The sequence below is a fragment of the Felis catus genome, chromosome D2 (assembly GCF_018350175.1).
Source record: "Felis catus isolate Fca126 chromosome D2, F.catus_Fca126_mat1.0, whole genome shotgun sequence".
Lineage (NCBI taxonomy): Eukaryota > Metazoa > Chordata > Mammalia > Carnivora > Felidae > Felis > Felis catus.
Window position 1 is genome coordinate 12492576 of NC_058378.1, and position 22005 is coordinate 12514580.

At 39.4% G+C, this 22005-nt stretch overlaps 1 protein-coding gene across 6 annotated transcripts in view; it reads right to left on the reverse strand.

Moving 5' to 3' along the window:
- The window catches only part of EDARADD (EDAR associated death domain), a 93947-nt gene that overhangs the window by 68294 nt on the left and 3648 nt on the right, over positions 1-22005 (reverse strand). For 2 of the 6 annotated variants that reach the window (XM_019814282.3, XM_006937751.5), the window contains exons 2-3: positions 7014-7067; positions 866-957 (exon numbers count right to left, since the gene is read on the reverse strand). The exons of 1 other annotated variant lie outside the window; for it this stretch is intronic. In XM_019814282.3, the coding sequence (XP_019669841.1) occupies positions 866-929 (64 nt within the window). In that variant the 5' untranslated portion in view covers positions 930-957; positions 7014-7067. The remainder of the gene's footprint in view (positions 1-865; positions 958-7013; positions 7068-22005) is intronic. 3 more of the 6 variants (XM_019814283.3, XM_045039906.1, XM_019814285.3) reach the window with 2 other exon arrangements.

Below are 22005 nucleotides of genomic sequence, written 5' to 3' on the forward strand. Positions count from 1 at the left end.
GGCTGCAGTCGCGGGTCGCCGTGCTGGCCCCCTAATCACGCCGGGGCCGGCACGCAGCTCTCCCACCGCAGGCCCCGCGATCTGCTGTTTAAAGTCTCCCGGTCTTTGGGCAGCGAATGCCGCTGCATGGTGGCACACGCGAACAACCGCGATTCGGAGTTTTCTTTGGGCGATAGCTATTACGTGGCCTCCAGGATAGATGCTGCACAAAGGGAGGGAAACGAGAGAGCGCCTGATCCACACCCGTACAGCCGTTCTAGAAAAATAGCCGGGGTTCTCTCGGAAATGCGGAATCGGTTCTTACAAGAAAACCACTAAGGTCTAATTTAAAGGGGAACATGCGCCAGTTACTTACGGGAGCACAGACTGGCGTCGTTTACTAAGAATACATTAGAGATAGTTGTATCTTTAAAAACATTTTCCACCGTTTATTCACTTTCCGAGAGACCGTGAGCGGGGGAGGGGCAGAGAGCGAGGGAGACACGGACTCTGAAGCAGGCTCCAGGCTCTGAGTTCCGCGGGGCTGGAACTCAGGAACCGCGAGATCAGGACCCGCGCTGCAGTCGTCCGGCGCTTAACCCACTGAGCCACCCAGGCTTCCCAAAGACAGTTGTATTTTAATTAAACCTATCGTCCGTCATAAGTCTATTACACAAACGTTATAGGCAATTTAAATGTAACAGGACTCTCCTAAGGGTTTTTAAAGAATCCACATCGGCCTTGGCAGGTGAGGATGGAAAGACGTATGTAAGAGACAACATAATCGCTGTTAGTATGCAGTGTCAGCAACTGATCATTAAAGGAGCCGCCTCCAGCCCAAAGCTCAGCTTTGAGAAACGCAGAAAAGCAGCAAACACCTACATACCCTCGTGGTGACCAGAGGCTTGTTTTGTGCTTCTCCTCATCTGTTTAGTGGTCCGGAGGCCCATGGCGCTCTCTAGATTGGTGTCTTAGTCTCTGGAAGAGGCCATGGAAGAGGCAAGAGCCTCAGAAAAGAGTGACCCGCTGTGTGTCTGAAGAAAGTAACAACCTTCTAGATGAAGCTTTCTGGGGAACTTGTAAGTGGGAGTGTAAGCTTCCTTCTGGGCTGCTTCTGATAGGAAGGGAAATTTTTTCTAAGAGTATTTTCTCTTCGAATCTATTTTGAGGTTTGGTTTGTGGTTCTTGCAGACTTCTCACGAAGATGGAATTATTTCTAAAGTTGGTTGGCAGGAACCGCATATCAAATTGTGCTATCTTGTTAACACTGTAAGCTCGAGCATTGCGATAAAGCTGGTTGGCCTTGCAAAACCCTGAACTAGAATTCATCTCTGTATCACTCTCATTCTTTATTATACCGAATAGAAGATAGGTGGCAGAAATGTACTTTCAGATTAAATTTTTTTTAAAGAAGATTGATTATGGACGTAAATTATTATCTCCTTTCATTCAATTTCCTTGTACCTCCTTTCCTATGAATTGCAACCATAACCCATCATTATCTTCACTGTTCCCATGTGCTTTGTGAACTATAAAGTGTGCACTACAAACGAGAACTTTTTTTTTTTGCAATTTACAAAAGAACTAATTTAAGAACAATTCTCATCCACCACCAGTCCCACAGATTCCCATACAAGCTATTTGCTCTCACATTATGTCATTCGGCTTTTGCTTCTATTGCTTCTAAAGAGTGTAAAACACTCAGCTCAGGCCATGACTCAGCTTGTTTCAACTGACTTCAGCTCAGGCCATGATCTCACGGTTCGTGAGTTTGAGCCCTATGTCGGGTTCTGTGCTGGCAGCACAGAGCCTGGAAGCTGCTTCAGATTCTGTGACTCCTCTCTCTGCCCCTCCCCTGCTCTCTCAAAAATAAATAAACATTAAAAAATTTTTAAAAAGCACTCTTTAAAATGGACATTTTTTACATTTCCTGATAGCCCCTACATACTCATGAATCTCAGAATCATGGTAAATGGGGATGGTGGACTTGGTAATCAAGGAGTCAAGCATGCTGGATATGACTCATGCCCCTGTCACTGGGAGTTTGGGTTACTTTGGCAAGCAATGCAAACTCTTGAGTGTAAGAATTTATAGGATTGTGAAAGTTCAATGGAATAATGTGTCTATAAAGATACCTAAACCAGGGGCGCCTGGGTGGCTCAGTCAGTTAAGCATCCAACTTCAGCTCAGGTCATGATCTCATGGTTCATGAATTCGAGCCCCCATTGGGCTGGTTGCTGTCAGCATAGAGCCCACTTCGGATCCTCTGTCCCCCTCTCTGTGCCCCTCCCCTGCTCATGCTCTCTCAAAAATGAGTAAACATTAAAAACAAACAAACAAAAAAAAACTAAACCAGTGCCTCTCACATAGTAGGTACAAATAAACCAGCTACCTTCCTGTTTTCATTCTTTCCTTGGAATTTAGTTTATTGCAAGAAGTTCCTATTTGTTATAAGAAATTTGTTGTAGTGTTTGTGCATAGCATAGATGGATGGATTGAATCATAGCATCAAATAACATACTTTTTGAATTGCCCATTCCCCGCCCCGCCCCAACGCCAAACAAAATGCCAAGCCCTGGGGAAACCAAAGTGAGAAGTCCCCAACTTTTAGGAGTTTATGGTCAAGAGAGACTTGCAAATACTGTTTCACTATAGAACTGGGATCATGAAGGTTTAAACCAGGAAGAGAGCATGTGTAGAAGAAAGGCACTGAAGATGTATGCAAGCCATCTGGCTGGGTGGTGACCACCCTCAACCTGACAATTTGCCTTGAAAGCTTTCAGGCAAACTTTGAGACCTTTATTCAAGACAATCTGGCCTTAAGTAGAGAAAAACATACACACACACACACACACACACACACACAAACTGTTGGTCTTGTGTCTTTTCACGAACAGATGACAGTTATCAGAAATGTTATCTTTAAAGAGAGAAAGCATTAACTCAAAATATATTGTATTTGATTCATCACAGAATATGTTGTTTTTGTTCATTTTACACCATTGTGGCTAAGTGTTACTTAAATTTGTGCAACCTGAGATAAAAAGTTATTATTGAGGGTATGTACATTGTATACAATGAACCCAGCAAATTGTGCTCCCAGACAGGGTCTCATCTATATAAAAGTGGCTGTAACGGGGGCGCCTGGGTGGCTCAGTTGGTTAAGTGTCTGACTCTGGATTTCGCCTCAGGTCATGATCTTACAGCTCATGGGTTCAAGTTCCATGTGGGGCTCCACATTGACAGTGTGGAGTCTGCTTGAAATATCTCTCCCTCTGTCCGCGCCTCTCCTGCTTGTGCTCTGTCTCTCTCAAAATAAATAAACATGAAAAAAAGTTTTTTCAAGCAGCTATAATGGAAGTGCATGGATTTGGGGCAGTAGGAGACTCCTTACATTCCAGAATGAGACAGTGCCTCCCTCAGCTGCATTTGTGTGATAAAACCCTGTGGAATTGTGTGTGATGCAAGAGGCCTAATGAGAGTTAATACGTTTGCTTGTCTCCTTGAATTTTGTCCAGTGTGTTAAGGCACTTGTAGGGGATCTCAGCTGTTTTACCACCTGACTGCTCATGATAATGCCCCAGTTTTCTTCTGGAAAACCGCCATTCCCACTTTCAGTCCATGTGATTAGGCAGTGGCAACATCACCCTGACTCCCGACTCTAGGGTTTGGGCATGTGACCCAGTAATAGCCTTTCAGACCATTACTGAGTAAGCCTATGAGTCTAGGAGGTGCATGGGACCTTTGCCGGGTCAGTGGGGCCGTGGGGTCAGTGGGGTCTCTAAATAACTAGCCGGAGATCATTTCTTCCACCACACCACATGCTTGTGTGTGAAATGTTTGCCAGGGTGCACATCACAGAGAGCCTTGAATGCCAGACGAAAGCATTTGAGACTATTTTTCATGCAACAGGAAGCCAGGAAGCTAGTTTTGAAAAGCAGCATATGAAAATTGGTGTTTTTGGAGGATTAGTGTGGCAGCTGTGTGTAGGATAGGATGGAGGAAGGCGCGAACTCAATCCAAGAGTGCATTTAATCTTCACAGTGCACTGTAATTTATTACAGAGTTGAATTTGCATCCTTGTCCAAAAGTGAGGGAAACTCATATCTGAAACTCACATCTAAAAATTGTAAATGTTCTTTTGTTGCCTTTTTAAGCATTCGTTGTCTCCCATGAAGTGATTGCTTTATGCGTTTGCAGATGTTCCTTACAAATGATGTATTCCAAAATGTTGACAGAGGGACTAGAAAACTTATGTAAGGAAAATATTATCATTTTAGTTGATGTGAGCCCTATTTGACAGGGGCACAGCACTCTGGTGCATATATTTAAGCATGAATAGTTCTTAAAGTTTCTTCTACCTACTTGGACAAAAGCCGTTCTATGTACAGGAGAGTAAATCTCTCTTGCCAACTTCTACCAGCTTACTTTGAATCATTTACCCATTACGACGCATGAGCCAGAAAACCACCATTTTTGTGCTGTGTTTGGTTTTCCACAAAGAGAATGGAACAGTGGGTGATTCTCAGTGTGGGTCTTGCTAAAAACACTTTGAGTGCCATGGATAGGGAGCGGGAGGTACGGAGAGGTAAGGAGATGGGAGAAAAAGTATGGCTCCCTAATGAGCACTTTATCCTGGAACCTGACTACAGCCTTGCGCTCTCACCACTCACAAGTGTGTGCTGGTACCTTGACCTTGGGTGCCATCATCCTCAGCATGTTCAGCTGCTTTCTTAGTGAATATATATAATAGCAATTTATTTCTTGCTCCAGATATTAAGAGAAAATCTGATCAAAGAGGTGAACTTTATGGATCAAAACCTGAAACCCAACAAACTGAAGTCAGCTAGAGATTCTGTTCCATTTCTGCTGTTAGCAGAAAAGGGCAGATGAGAAGAAAACCTGGCGTTATCGGCGACCAACTAAAAGTTGTGTAGTCGGCACCTGAGAGTTTAGTTTCCTGTGCTGTGTACCCTCAGAATGTGGAACACGGGCTCAAGTTGCTGACTTGGGAATCTACAAAATCATCCATCATTTAACAAATTATTTTAAAACTTGTCATTTAGAGTGTATTATTTTTTATAAAAAATGTTTATTTTGAGAGAGAGAGAGAGAGAGAGCACACGAGTGGGACAGGGGCAGAGAGAGAGGGAGAGAGAGAATCCCAAGCAGACTCCTCACTGTCCACACAGAGCCCAGTGCGGGGCTCGATCTCATGAACAGCGAGATCATGAGCAAGCTGAAATCGAGAGTCAGACTCTTAACCAACCGAGCCATGTAGATGCCTCTAGAGTGGATTCTGAGCTAAGACAAGAAGGTGGACTTAGATACAAATGAGTCAGATGAGGAACTATTAGAACTAATAGGTGAATTTAGCTTGGAGGAGAGAAAAAGCTCAACGTACGGAACACCACCAGCTTTCCTATAGATCAGCAATATGGAAATGGTGGAAATGATCCCATAAAAACAGCAAATAAAGCTATAAAGTAACTGGGGATAAACTCAATAAAACTATCTTTAAAAATCGCAAGAACTACAAAGCTTTCCTGGAGGCTGTAGAAAATAAATCTGAGTAGATAGAGAACTATACCAGGTTAATTGATAGGAAGCCTCAACATTGTAAAGATACTCATGGTTCCCTAATTAATCTATGCAGTTAATGAAACCCAATCAAACTAATAAGATTTTCTTCAAACATGAAACTGGTTGTAAATTTATATGGAAGGGTAAATTCAAGATAATTTTGAAAAAGAATAACAAAGAGGTGGTATTTGCCCTATGAGATAGCAAGGTATTATAAACTAACAGTAATTAAAACAGTGAGTATTGGTATAAAAAGGGATTAATGGGAGCAGAAAAAAATGAAGCACAGATTCTTGTATCTTTGGGGAATTTGCTATATGATTGAAACATTTAAATGTTGAGAAGATAGTTCAAAAATAGTATGGGGATATTTTGCTATTTAGATGAACAATGAGATTTATATCCCTACCATACCTTATACACAAAAGTAAGCTTCAAATAGATTAAATATCTAACTATAAATTATTTAACATTAAAATTAGTAAGAAAAACTATAAGAGAGAATGTTTTAATAACTTTAGTAACAGGAAAAGCTTTCTTACGGTAAAAAAATCAACAGACATGAAAGAAAAATCTGATAAACCTAACTGGATAAAAATTCAAATTCTGCACCATAAGACAATAGAAAATTATAAAACAGGGGTAAACTTAGAGAAATTAATTACATATATGATATTCTATTTTGTAACTTATAAAACTTATGATTATATAAAAATTAATTAAATATAAAATATAAATAAAATTTAGGTAAAAATATAAAATAAGATATTTGTATTTCTAATTATAAAATAGAATAGTATATACTATATAACTTATATATATAAAAAATCAGTCCAAAGTTTTAAGAATTTATTTAAATAAATTAAAATATGTTAACAATAATTCAACATAAGGTTGGACAAACACTAGGTAGAAAATCCCCAGAAGAAACAAAAATGGTCAATAAAAATATAAGATATTCAACCTTGTAAAAATAAAAGAAGTGCAAACTCAAGCAATAAGAAGCTAGCAGAAGGGCAAAAACTTAAAATCTTGCCAATATCAAATACTGGCAAGACTGAAGAAACAGGTTTTCATACACTGTAGGAATGTTAATTTATATGGTCACATTGGAGAGCAATTTGACCTAAAATTGCTAAATTCGCTAACATTGACCCAAAATTTCTCTAAAGGAATATTTGCACGTGCTACACGGAGGCAGGCATAAGAATGCTGGATGCAGTGTTTTTGTCATAGCAAATATTAGAAACAATCTAAATGTCAATCAATAGGGGTATGAATAAATATATAATATAATCATGCAATGCAATATTTTACAGAAGATACCAAAAGTAAGCTAGGAAAACATTTTAAATGAAAAAACAAGTTGCAAAGTGATATCAGGGGTAGACACAAGCCAATCCATATGTTTTCTATAACTACATTCTAATTTTTAAAAAATGGATACATACCAACTTTACCTTGCAACCAAAGCAGAGTAACCGGAACTAGATCTACCCTCTTGCCTGAAACAAGAACAGCAAAAAAACCAAATAAAATATACGAAACAACAGTTTTTAAGGCACTACACATCAGACAAAAAAGGCCAGTGATCCCTAAGAGTCAGGATATAAGCGAGGTGATTCCTATGCTTGCCCCAGCTTAATGCCTTGAGAGAATTTCCAGGGTGTGGCGCAGAGAAAGGGATCGAGGCAGAGTCTTATGGACTCCCTGATGTGAAGAACTGTGGCTAGAAGTCACAGGACAGGAAGCTGTAGAGACTTCGCAGACAGGTCCTCAGAGATCCATGGGATGTCCCTCTTGACTACTCAGCATACCATTTACTGATAGATGCGTTCATGTTGGAAATGACCCACAGTTGGGGAGGGTGATGAGAGGGACTGTAGTAGAAGATCAGAGGGAACAGTACCCCGGGGCTCACTCAGAGCCACGAATAGTGCTTACCAGTCCAACCAGACTGCAAATACCTTGCATTTCATGGGAATTTGGTAGATTACACAGAAGAGTCTTGCCTCAGTACCGGTAAGTAATTACCCCTGGACTGATCAGGCACTGCCCCAGTCCCACCTAACAAATCTTAAAAGACCCAAAAGGATCAAACTCTTTCAAGTAACTTAGCTGCATCCTGAAAAACTCAATAAATACAAATACAAAATATAGAAGTACAAAAATATCCAGTACCCAACAAGGTAAATGCACAGTGTCTGGGATATAAAGATACTAGGCTTGCAAGAAGTAGGACAATGTAGGCTAATAATGAGGAGAAAAATTAGGTAATTAAAACTAACCCAGACCTGACACAAATGTTAGAATTAATGGAGAACATTAGGGGTGCCTGGGTGGCTCAGTCGATTGAGCGTCTGACTTCAGCTCAGGTCATGATCTCACGGTTTGTGAGTTTGGGCATCGGGCTCTGTGCTGACAGCTTGGAGCCTGCAGCCTGCTTTGAATTCTGTGTCTCTCTCTCTCTCTCTCTGCCCCTCTCCTGCTCATACTCTGTCTCTCAAAAATAAATAAATATTTTTAAAAAATTTTAAAAAGAATTTTCAAAAAAAAAAACCCCAGAATTAACGGAGAACATTAAAACTTTTATCATACCTGTATTCCATAGGTTCAACAAGCTATGTAGAGACACGGAAACTATTAAAAAACCCAAAGTAAAACTTTCAGAAATTAAAACCATAATACTTGAGGTTAAAAAAAAAAAAAAAAGAAGACTAGATGGGATTAGCAGCAGCTAAGACATTGCAAAAGAAAAGATTAGTGGCTTTAAGACATCTCAATTGAAAGCACTGAAAATGAACCTCAGGGATGGGGCACCTGGGTGGCTCTGTCTGACTTTGGCTCAGGTCATGATCTTGCGGTCCATGCATTTGAACCCCGCGTCAGGCTCTGTCTGTGCTAACAGCTCAGAGCCTAGAGCCTGCTTTGGATTCTGCTTCCCTCTCTCTGCCCCTCCCCTGCTCACGCGGTCTCTCTCTCTCTCTCTCTGTCTCCCTCTCTTTCTCTCTCTCAAATAAACATAAAAAAAAAAAAAAAAGAAAAGAAAATGAACCTCGGGGAGAAAAAGTAATTTTACAAAAATGAAAATAACTGTGGGACTTCAAGTCACCTAATATACATGTAAAATACATGTAAATGAAATCCCTGAAATGGAAAGATGGTGGGGGACCAAAAATTATTTGCAGAAAGAATGGCTGAAAGGTTTCCAAATTAGATGAAAACCTTAAACGCACAGATCCAAAAATGCTCAGTGAACACCCAGCACCAGAAACATGAAAACAACTTCACCAAGCCCCACACACTCCCATTTGCTCAAAGCCATAGACAAAGACTAAGTCTTAAAGTGGCCACAGGAAAAAAAGATACATGACAGAGCGACCCAACTAAGAATAACAACAGATTTCTTATCAGAAACCATGCAAGCCAGGAGAGAGTGGATCAGTATGTTTAAAGGACATAGAATTGTACACCCAGTAGAAATGTATTTCAAAAATGAAGGTGAAGCTTTTTTTTTTTTAGACATGTAGAAGTTGAAAGAGTTCATCTGTGGCAGACCTGCACTAAAGGGGTCAGTGTATTTGAAAGCTAATAGGTTTTATTTAAAGCAAAATAGTGACAATGTATCCAGAGTTTACAATCTATGTGAAGGTAAAACTGACTCAAAAGCAGGAAGGAGAGAAATGGAAGTACACACTTTTAAGGCTCTAATGCAGGAATTATTAAAATATCATTTAAAGCTATACTGTGATATGTTAAAGATGTATACAATCACCGAAATAACACGAATGAGAGTTATGGCTAGCTAATAAGCCAATAAAGGAGATAAGATGAAGTCAGAAATAATACAGCTTGGCAGTTTCTTAAAAAACTACTGGTAGGAGCACCTGGGTGGCTCAGTCAGTTGCGTGTCTGACTCTTTCGATTTCAGTTCAGCTCACGATCCCAGGGTGGTGGGATCGAGCCCCGCATCAGACTCCATGCTGACGGTGGAGCCTGCTTAAGATTTTCTTTCTCTCTCTCTTCCTCTGCCCCTCTCCCTGCTCATGTGCTCTCTCTCTTAAAAAAAAAAAAAAAGTCGGGGGGGGGTGGGCACCTGGGTGTCTCAGCTGGTTAAGTGACTGACTCTTGATTTCGGCTCAGGTCATGATCTTATGGTTTACGAGTTCAAGCCCCACTGCCTTTGTGACAGTGCAGAGCCTGCTTGAGATTCTCTCTCTCCCTCTTTTTCTCTGACCTCCTGTGTACTCTTTCTCTCTCTCTCAAAATAAATAAATACAAATTAAATGTATACCTACTATATGGTCCAGCCATTCTACCCTTACTCATTCACTCCAGAGCAATTAAGACATATTTAAAAGATTTGTGCATGAATATAAAACCTAAAACTGTAAGACATCTAGAAGAAAACAGAGGAGAAATTTTTGTGGCTTTGGGCTAAGCAAAGATTTCTTAGGTACAACACCAAAAACACATACCTATTAAAAAATGTAAATATTGGACTTCATCAAATTTTAAAACTTTTCCTTTTCTAAAGAAACTTAGAATAATGGAAAGGGCAGCCACTGCTGGGAGAGAATATTTGTAAAACATGTGTTCGACAAAGGACTTTTTGCCAAAACGTGAAAAGAACCCTCAACATAAGGAAACAAACAACCCAATGGAAAATGTATAAAACATTCAACGAATCATTTGACCACAGAAGTTGGCAAATAAACACAAGGATACTCACATCACTAGTACTTTGGGGAATTCTAATTAAAACAATAATGAGATACTGCTTGACACGTGTTAGGATGGCTAAACTAACAGACTGACCATACCAGACGTTGACAAGGATATGGAGGAGCTGGGATTCCCATGGCCTGGCGGTTGCAGTGTTAACGAGTACCACCTGTTTGGAAAACCACTTGGCGGTTTCTTAAAAATGTAAATATATACCTACAACATGATCTTGCTACTCTACATCTTTACCCAAGTTTTTTAAAATCTCATGTCCAGACAATGACTGGTGCACAGTTCAGTGCAACTTTATTTGTAATAACTCCAAATTGGAAACAGCACAGATGTCCATCAATGGGCGAATGGGTAAAAATATTGAGGTATACCTTTAGCATGGAAGCTTACTCGGTAATAAAAGGAATGAACTGGGGCATCTGGGTGGCTCAGTTGGTTAAGCATCCTGCTCTTGGTTTCAGCCCAGGTCATGATCTCACCGGTTGAGATCAAGCCCCATGTGGGGGCTCTGTGCACGGTCAGTGCAGAGACTGTTTGGGATTCTCTCTCTCTCCTTCTCTCTCTGCCCCTCCCCCCCCCCCACTCTTTCTGTCTCTCTTTCAAAATAAATAAACTTAAAAAAAAAAAGGAACGAACTATTATCACTAACAACATGGATGAATCTCAAAATAGTTATGCTGAGTGAGAGAGGCCAGAAAAAAGGAGGAGTACTTAATGTATGACTCCATGTATATAAACCTACTGAAATGCAAACTCATCTCTAGTGATAGAAAGCTGATCTTTGGGTGCCTGTGATTGAGGATGGGGAGGGAAGAATGATCACAAAGAGAAATGAGCAAACTTGAGAGATGGATAGGTTCACCACATAGAGCTTGAGGTAAAGACTTCATAAATGTATACGTATGTCAAAAGTTATCCAACTGAACAGTTTAAATATGTGTAGTTGGTTGTATGATAATTATACCTCAATAAAGCTGTTTCATTTTGTTTTTTTTCTTTTAAGGATGGATACTTGCCAAACTCATAACAATGTCTAATAAGGGCTATCTCTGGGCAACAGGGAAAGGACCAGGACTGGAAGAGATTAATGCTTACAGAGGCTTCAGCTTTTTTGGTAGTGTTCTAACTTTATATGTAAATATTTATTTATGTATATATTATTTAAAAAATTTTATATAGAAAATTTGGAAATAATTTTCATAAAGGTGTCTGCTTAACAAAATCAGTCTTGACTTGCCTCACCACCCCCCCCCCCCATAAACATTGTCTCCCGGACTGATCTGTTTGCAAAGATTCAGTCACTTGAAAAAACTATCCGTCATTCTCCTCCTTTTCCAGACCTTGAATGGTTCGACATTGCAGACTGCGAAATGAATATGAAAGTAACCATAGATTTTTTTAAATCTATTTTACAGACTAAGTGGTGGTTAGCATATTTGAAATCATTTGAGACATTTCCTATCTGAGATTACACCATTAGCATTTCATTCCTTTGTGTCACACTATTTTGATCTCTTTTAAGATGCAGGGACACCCGGGGGGCTCAGTCGGTTAAGCATCCGACTTCAGCTGAGGTCATGATCTCACGGTTCGTGGGTTCGAATCCTGTCAGGCTCCGTGCTGACAGCTCGGAGCCTGGAGCCTGCTTCAGATTGTGTGTCTCCCACTCTCTCTGCCCCTCCCCCACTCACGCTCTGTCTCTCTCACTCTCAAAAATGAATAAATGTTAAAAAAAAAAGTTTTAATGCAAATAGTTTCATGCCATGAACAATTATTTTTATCCAATCAGGTTTTCTCTGGGGAACATGGGAGCACTAGGAAGAGAGGAAATAATGAAGAGGAGCAAGGGAGTGCACCAGGAGATAGGCAGAGGGCACCAAAGGCAAGCACAAGTACACAGGACGTGTGCGTGAACAATCTCAAACCAACATCTGGAACGTCGCGGTTTCTGTGGAAGACGCTTGTACTTTTTTTTATCAGTTAAGTTACAGTTGGTGCAACTAGCATGGAGGTCAGTCTAATTCAGTTGAGACAGAAGGGGAGGTCTAAGCTGCACATTGCGGAATATCATTTCTTATAGCTTAACAGGATTCCGTTGATCTTTCTTTCGTGATCATTAAGCACTTGCATTTTAGGGGCGCCTGGGTGGCTCAGTCGGTTAAGCGTCCAACTTTGGCTCAGGTCGTGATCTCACGGTTGGTGAGGTCAAGCCCCACGTTGGACTCTCTGCTCTCAGTACACAGCCCGCTTCGGATCCTCTGCATGCCCCCCAAAATAAAAACATTAAAAAAAAAAACTTGCATTTTGGAAATGCCCATCACCAGTATTTTGATAAAAGCTCTCTCAGCTTTAGGACTCCTTATTTCTTTTGTTAAGAGGAGGGATCGTCACTTTATCTGTTTTGACGGGCAACTTATGATACTCCAACATCTTCCATTGCAGTCAGGGTGAAGACTTGAAGGTATGGAAAGAGGACTAATCCTCATCCCTTTCCTCCCCCACCTCCTCCCCCAGCCAAACGATCCAACCAATTATGAATACTAAAGTCAAGTTTTTTTTAAAGCTTTTTTCTTCTTTTAATAAAATGTATTTATTTCGACAGAGAGTGAGTGGGGAAGGGGCAAAGAGAGAGGGAGAGAGAGAATCCCCAGCAGGCTCTGCACTGTCAGCACAGAGCCTGATGTGGAGCTTGAACTCATGAACTGGGAGACCATAAGCCAAGCTGAAACCAAGAACTGGATGCTTAACCAACTGAGCCACTCAGGTGCCCTAGTCATGTTCTCAACAGAGTATGGGATTGAGAATTATGGATGTGAATTTGGGTATAAGAAGAAAATAATCTAGAGAAGAAGAATTTTAAGTGCACAAAAACAGTCACTTCAGCTGAAGTATAACTAAGAAATAAAGGAAAAGTAGTAGTACCTAAATGTGCAATGATAGTAGAGTGGTTGAGTTAGGATACATGAATGATGGATCACAAAGGTATACTGATACAACAATAAAATCATTATTTTGCTTTCAAATGCTGAAAACTTTATAATGGCCAGCATGCAGCCTGAAAGTCATCACTCCTCCCTGACAACAAGTAAAAGGCTCAACAAACTGGAAAGTCAACAGCCCTCCTTGGATCCATCAGAGAAGTGGGGTCACAGTGGGGTCCACTGCTTTCGTATGTGGGGAAATCAAGTACAGAGGATTACAATCCACCAGAACAGAAACCAATAGCAGAGACCTTCAGGGGAACTAGTACCAAGACAGGAAAACGAGAACTGTAATTGATGAATTACTGAAGGCTCAGTGTGGACTTCTGAGAAATAAAAACTCCAGGGGCAACCACACACGTTTACGAAGTTTACCTCCAGGAGTTTGACCAGGTTCTCACCGTGAATATCAGCACCAAGAGGAGAAAAGGAATCATTTTGAAATACTCATAGAAATCTATTCTGAACAAGCCCTCCAGAGCCTAAACTATGGGGGTTTTATCACAGCCTAGCCAACTCGGAGGAAGGAAATGTCCAATTTCAGCTGGCTCTGACCTTCCACATGGGGAAAGGAAATACCCAACTCCAACCCTCTCTAGCAATTTTGTCTCTTCTAGGGGGAGAGTGGACTGAGAAGCATTTGTGAAGTTGGCAGTCCAGAGGCACAGAGTTACTAAAAGACCGACACCAAATAACAGGACTACAGAGTGCTTCCTCTCCCCCACACTCACCGCGGCATTACTAAAGGGCATGTACTGAAGGCCTATGGACTGTAGTTCCTTTTACCTAGTCCTTCATGTCTGGCTATCAGGAAAAAAATGACATAGCATACTAACAAGCAAACAACACAGTTTGAAGAAAGAGAACAAGTAGGAGAACCAGCCTCACCTCAGATAGGGCAAGGATCTGGGAATGATCAACCAGAAAACTGAAAACTATGATGAATATGTTGTGGGTTCTAATGGATAAAGTAGATGGCACGCAAGAACACACTGACAATTTAATCAAGGAGATGTAAATTCTCTGAAAAAAACTTTTTAAATGCTAGAAAAAAAAAAAAAAAACGAAACACCAAACCACTAACAGAAATGAAGAATGCTTTTGATTGGCTCATTAGCAGATGGAATTTGGCTGAGGAGAAAAACTCAGAGTTTCAAGATAAGTCAGTAGAAAATTCCAAAATGGAAAAGGGAAAGAAGACAGAAAAAAAAAAAAAAAAAAAGAAACGCTAAAACAAAATATTCAGGAACCAAAAACTAGCTGAAAAAGTTTTAACATACATGTAATGGGAATATCAGAAGGAGAAGAAAGAGAAAAAGGAACAAAAGAAATATATGAAGTGATCATAACTTAGAAAATTCCTACATTAATGTCAGACACCACCCCACAGATCCAGGAATCTCAGAGAACACCAAGCAGGATAAATGCCAAAAACAAATACCAAAACAAAACAAACAAAAAGTATACCTAAGCATATTATATTCAAACTTCAGAAAAGCATTAGCTAATGCAACAAAGAAAAAATAAGTCAGAGAATAAAAATACCTTATCTGTAGAGGAATAAAATTAAGAATTGCATCCAACTTTTGCTCAGAAACTATGCAAGCAAGAAGATAGTGGAGGGCGTCTGGCTGGCTCAATCAGTAGAGCATGTGACTCTTGATTTCAGGGTCATGAATTCGAACCTCATGTTGGGCATGGAGCCTACTTAAAAAAAAAAACAAAAAAACAGCGAAATAAAGAAGACAGTGGAGTGCAGTATGTAACCTAGAATTCTGCACCCTGCACACTTATTCTTCAAAATTAAGGAAATTTATTACCAGTAGACCTGCCTTACAAGAAATATTAAAAGAAGTTCTTTAGAGAAAAGGAAAATAATATAGATCAAAAACTCAGATCCACATAAAAAAAGGAAGAACATCAGGCAAGCAATATGTGAAGGTAAAATAAAAACTTATTTTTCTTATTTTTAATTGATCTAACTAATAACAAGTTGTTCAAAATAACAAGAGCAACAATGTATTCAATTATGTATGCTTATGTACACATACAGGTTTATGTATGCTTGTTGTATAAGTGAAATGAGTGACGGCAATGATACAAGGATGTGTGGAAGGAATTAGGATTACTTTATTATTATAAGATACTTATCTGCACTATTTGAAAGTAAGCGGCTTGTATTAGTTATTATATTGCAAACTCTAGGACAACCACTAAAAAAAGTTTTCAGGAAAAGTAATATAATTGCTATGCTAAGAAGGAAGAGAAAATGTAATCACATAAAATGCTCAATTAAAACTACAAAAGGCAGAGGAAGATAAAAACAGGAACAAAGAAGAAAGGCAACAAATGGAAAACAGTGACAAATACAGGAGATATTAGCACAAAAATATCATGGCACCTGGGTGGCTCAGTGGGTTAAACATCCAACTTCAGCTCAGGTCATGATCTCACAGTTCGTGGGTTCAAGCCCTGTGTTGGGCTCTGTGCTAATAGCTCAGAACCTGGAGCCTGCTTCAGATTATTTGTCTCCCTCTCTCTCTGCCCCTCCCCTACCTCTCAAAAGTAAACATTTAAAAAATTTTTTTAAAAGTACAATGATATCAAATAATCACTCTAAAGGTTAATGGTCTAAATACACCAACTAAAAGAGATTGTCAGAGTGGATCAAAAAACAAGATTCAACTATATGCTGTCTAACATATATATAAACATATATAAAATAAAATATAAATAAACATATAAATAAAAATATATAAATATATATAAAATAAGTTTCTAACCGGAAACTTATTTTATTTTATTTATTTATTTATTTATTTTTCAACATTTATTTATTTTTGGGACAGAGAGAGACAGAGCATGAACAGGGGAGGGGCAGAGAGAGAGGGAGACACAGAATCGGAAACAGGCTCCAGGCTCTGAGCCATCAGCCCAGAGCCTGACGCGGGGCTCGAACTCACAGACCGCGAGATCGTGACCTGGCTGAAGTCGGATGCTTAACCGACTGCGCCACCCAGGTGCCCCCAGAAACTTATTTTAAACATAAAGAAACATACATAGATTAAAAGTAATGGAATGGAGAGATATATACCATGTTAACACTAATAAAAAGAATGCAGAAGTAGCTGTATTAATTTCTGACAAAGCAGACTCCAGAGCAAAGAAAGTTATCAGAGAGAATTACATAATAATAAAGGGATCAATTTTCCAGGAAGACTTAACAACTCTTAATGTGTATGTGTCTAACGATGCATGAGGCAAAAAACTGCTAGAGTATAAGGAGAAATAGATGAATTCATTATTACAGTTGGAAAATTCCACATCCTCTGTCAGAGATGGGCAGATCCAGTAGAAAACCAGTAAGGACACAGTTGAATTCAACAGCACCATTAATCAAGTGGACATAATCTACATCTATCAACTATTTTATTCAAGTACAGCAGAATTCTTGATAAAGAACACGTATAAAAAACAATACTTAATGGTGAGAAACTGTAAGTTTTGCTGCTAAGATCAGGCACAAGATAAGGATGTCCCTTCTCAACACTCCTTGTCAACATCATATTGGAAGTTTTAGCTAATGCAATAAGACAAGAAAAGGAAATTAAAATATACTGATTGGGAAGGAAGAAATAAAACTGTCTGTTTGCAGATGACATGATAATTTATTTAGGAAAAAAAATTGTCAAAAAACTCCTGGAACCAATAAGCAATCATTGCAAGGTTGTAGGATACAAGGTTAAAACACAAAAGTCAATCACTTTTCTGTATACGAGCAATGAATAATTGGAATTAGAAATTATAAACACAATACCTTTTGCATTAGCACCTCCAAAAATGAAATACTTAGTTATAAATGTAACAAAATATGTATAACATCTATGGGAGGTAAATTATAAAACCCAAATGAAAATAATCAGAGAATAACTAGGTAAGTGGAGAGATATTCCATGTTCATGGATAGGAAGACTCAATATTGTCAAGATGTCAGCTCTTCTCAATTTGATCTATAGATGCAACAGAATCCCAATAAAAGTTCCAGAATGTTATTTTGTGGATATCACCATATTGATTCTATATTTTAGATGGAGAGGTCAAAGACTCAGTATAGCCAACACAATATTGAAGGAGAACAGCAAAGTCAGATTGACAAAAATCAACTTCAAGACTTACTATAAAACTACAGTAATCAAGACAGTAGGATTGGCAAAAGAAGAGACAAACACGTCAATTAAACAGAATAAAGAGCCCATCAATAGACCCACATGAATATAGTCATATAGTCAACTGATCTTTGACAAAGGAGCAAAAATATTCTTTTCAACAAATGATGCTGGAACAACTGGACATGCATATACCAAAAGGAAAAGAAAAAAAAAAAAGAGAAAATAGAAAAAAAGAAAAAAAAAGAATCTAGACAGAGATCTTACACCCTTCAAAATTAACTCAAAATGGATTATATACCTAAATGTAAATGCACAATTCTAAGACAGGTGACAACACTGGAGAAAACCAAAAGGACCTGGGGTATGGCAATGGCTTTTTAGATACAACACCAAAGGCATGATCCATGAAAGAAATAATTGATAAGCTGGACTTCACTAAAACTAAGAACTTCTGCTCTGCAAAAGACACTGTCAAGAGAAAGAACACAAGCCACTTACTGGGAGAAGAATAATCGTAAAAGACATATCTTATAGAGGACTATTACTCAAAATATACAAAGAGCTATTAAAACTCAACCATAAGAAAATGAACAACCTGACTTAAAAGCTGCCAAAGGACTTGAACAGATACCTCACTGAAAAAGATATAGAGATGGAAACAAGCATATGAAAAGATGCTCTGATGCTCCACATTGTGTGTCATGAGGGAACTGTAAATTACAATTACCCCCATAACAATAATACATCTATTAGAATGACAAAAATCCAAAACACTGACAGCATAAAATGCTGTTGATGATGTGGAACAAGAGAAACTCCCATTTGTTGCTGGCGAGAACACAAAATGGTACAGCCACTTTGGAAGACAGTTAGGCAGTTTCTTCTAAAACTGAACATACTCTTACCATATGATCCAGCAGTTGTGTTCCTTGGTACTTATTCAAGAGTTGAAAACGATATGCATGCAAAAACCTGCACACAGATGTTTATAATTGCTTGACTCATAATTGCTGAAAGTTGGAAGCAACCAAGATGTCCTTCGGTGAGAAAATGGATAAATGAACTGTGGTCCATCTAGACAGTGGGATATTATTCGGCAATAAAAAGAAATGGCTACCAAGCAATGAAGAGACATGGAAGAAACTTAAAATTCATATTAATAAGTCAAAGAAGTCAATCTGAAGAAGATGCTGTATGACTCCAACCATATGACCTTCTGGAAAGGGCAGAACTGTGGAGACAGTAAAAAGAGCAGTGGTTTGTAGTGGTTACGGAAGAGAAGGATGGATAGGCAGAGCACAGAGGATTTTTAGGGCAGTGACACTATTCTGTATGATACTGTAATAGTAGATACATATCACTACACATTTGTCAAAACACATACAATTTACAATACCAAGAGTGAACTCTAATGTAAGCTGTGGACCTTGGGTGACAATGATGTATCAGTGTAGGGTCAGTGAATGTGACAGATGTATCACTGTGGTGCAGGATGTTGGTAGTGGAGAAGGCTGTGTAAATGTGGAGAATGGAAATAAATGGAAAATCCCTACCTTCTGCTCAATTACTGTGAACCCCAAACTCCAAAAATTAAAGTCTATTTTTTAAAAAAGATCTTTATTATGCAAGACCATACAAAACAAGAATGCATATCAAGAGAGAAATAATATTTAAATGAGGACAAAAAGCTTGAGTAATGTGTACTTGGGGATTTTTGGTTGTACATTTGTAAGAAGTTCACACTGTCATTAACAATTGTTTATCTGTTCAAAGCAGAAGTAACATAAACAAATAGTAATGAAAACTCAAACATATAACATTTAAAATTGCCATCTATGAGCTCTTAAGAAATGGAACAAAATTGCTGTCTATCCAATATTTCTAGGTTTATAAGGGTTGTGGGGAAGGAAGGGGAATGAAAGCTGAAATTAAATTTAAATTTATGATTTTAAAAAAAAATTTTTTTTTCAACGTTTATTTATTTTTGGGACAGAGAGAGACAGAGCATGAACGGCGGAGGGGCAGAGAGAGAGGGAGACACAGAATCGGAAACAGCCTCCAAGCTCCGAGCTGTCAGCACAGAGCCCGACGCGGGGCTCGAACTCACGGACCGCGAGATCGTGACCTAGCTGAAGTCGGACGCTTAACCGACTGCGCCACCCAGGCGCCCCTAAATTTATGATTTTTAAAAGATCAGATAATACAAAGAAGACCCCTCTGAGTAATGAAGAAATGAATATGGTAGCAGAAGATGGGAAAATGCTACATCCCTGTCAGCTCTCACTCTCTGACACCCTGGCACTTAGTGGAGACTCAATAACTATTTGATGAATAGAAAATAGTACTCTTTGACATTTCTGAGATTTTCACTAAGGCCTCTTGGTATTGCCATAGTAAAGGAAGCTTGTAAATTGATTTTTTTTTAATACATATAGAATGTTTACACTGCAAACACCTGCAAACAATTGAAGTTTAAGAATATATATATTTTTAATGTTTATTTTTGAGAGAGAGCGTGAGCATAAGTGGGGGAGGGGGAGAGAGACAGAGGGAGACACAGAAGCCAAAGCACATTCCAGGCTCTGAGCTTTCAGTACAGAGATGGACACGGGGCTTGAACTCACAAACTATGAGATCATGACCTGAGCCGAAGTCGGATGCTTAATGGACTGAGCCACCGAGACACCCCTGAAGTTTTAGAATATTTTATTCAGCAGAGAGGATCAAAATGACAAATTTTCAGGATGGGAGTTAATATATGGGATTTAAAAAAATGATTGACGTCCTTTTAAAAGACAGTTGACTATTTAAACAAAAAGTGTAACTCACTCAGAGAATTACACATTATTTATTTGGGTGGAAAGGACCCGGGGGCCCATTTTGCAGAGGAGGAAATAAAATCACTAACAGGCCTCATGCCTTGTACAGTGATGAGCTAGAATCTAGGCCTCTAGACCAAGGGACCCTGTACTGGAACGTCTGTAGAACCATGTTACTCTTTCTTGTGTGCCAACAAATGTTTGGCCAGTTAAGAGTACAGTAACAATGAGTTACGCAAAGTTATAATAATTATCAGTGTCTTGAAAAAATCTTGTAAAATTCCCACAGCTAGAGAAAGTTATCTGTGAAACATCTCTACTGAAATGACTCCTTGCTGTTACAAATTTAACATAGCAAAAAGAAAACAAAATTCTACTAATGAATGTTCAGTAGGCGGAGCCACTGACAACAATGATAGTTTTTGCTAGCAGAACAATTTTATTGCAGAAACAGATGAAAGCAGACAGGTAGACAGAGCCAAGGGCTGGAGGGATTTTTAAAGTTACCATGCCCCTGCCCCCCCCCCCAAAAAAAAACCCAAACCTAAATCAAAATAAAAACCAATGGCCGAGATTTCAAGTTTGCTACTAAAGGTATAACATGGTTCTAAGAAGGGCGAATGACAAGTTCAAAATTAGATTTTTAGAAGATGGAACTATTTGATACAGTAAGATCATGTAAATTATAAATTACCAGGAATAGAATATATAGAGGGTGCAGCAAGGAAAATGTTTTCATCTGATCTGATTAAGAAGTGGTTGAGGCCTGAATTAAAGTAATGTAGGGCACCTGGGTGGCTCAGTCAGTTGAGTGTCCAACTCTTGATTTCAGCTCAGGTCATGATCTCATGGTTTGTGGGATCGAGCACTGCATCAGGCTCCACTCTGGGTGTGGAAATTTTGAGGGAAAAAACCCTAGAACAACAGCAATAATAACACCTACTGTTTATTGATCTAGACCCTGTGCTAAGTCAGCTGAATGAACCATCCGTGGTGGGCAAAGGGCCCACTGAAGGCGGAGCATAACCACCATTTGCCACCAGCACCCAGCATTTCCTGAGAGCCAGGCATGGGGCTCCGACTGGAGCTGAAAATGCCCAGGGCCCTCACTGCTCCTTCCTCTTCTCAGGGGAAGACCGGCATGTCCACAGTGCAGTGTGACAAGCTCTTTAATAGAGGGAGTTAAAAGGCTGCCAAGGGATGGAGCTGGGTGGGAGCCACTAAGTTAGCAACAGATTTTCAGGGGAGGTGATGCGTGAATGCCACCCGAAAGAAGGAGTACGAATGTGCCAGGGGGCAGCACAGTGCATCTGCGAAACTACCGCAAGTTCTGGGCAACTGGTCACAGCATCTGGTGGGAGGGGGATGGGTTGGAGGGGGAGGTTGGTGACTGCGGCTAAGCCCAGAGCATGAACTTAGGGGTGAGATGGTTTGTATACTACATTGACGAATTGAGATACTACACTGTGGGAGTGCAGAATCATAATCGCAATAGAGTATTTAATTGAATCTTAGCTCTTATCAATGGTAAGATGTACTATGTTTTATGTACTGCTAGGAAAGGGAAACACTGTCAGTTAAACTATGACATTGTGAAGTACAAGATGCAAGCGGCCTTAAGGGGTATTAAAATTGGGGGTGGGGAGACAAATCTTGGAACCAACAAATTATAGTCATAGAATAATTTAGAAAGGGTGAACATCTGGAAAAACCAAGACACCGATTATTGTTTAGTAT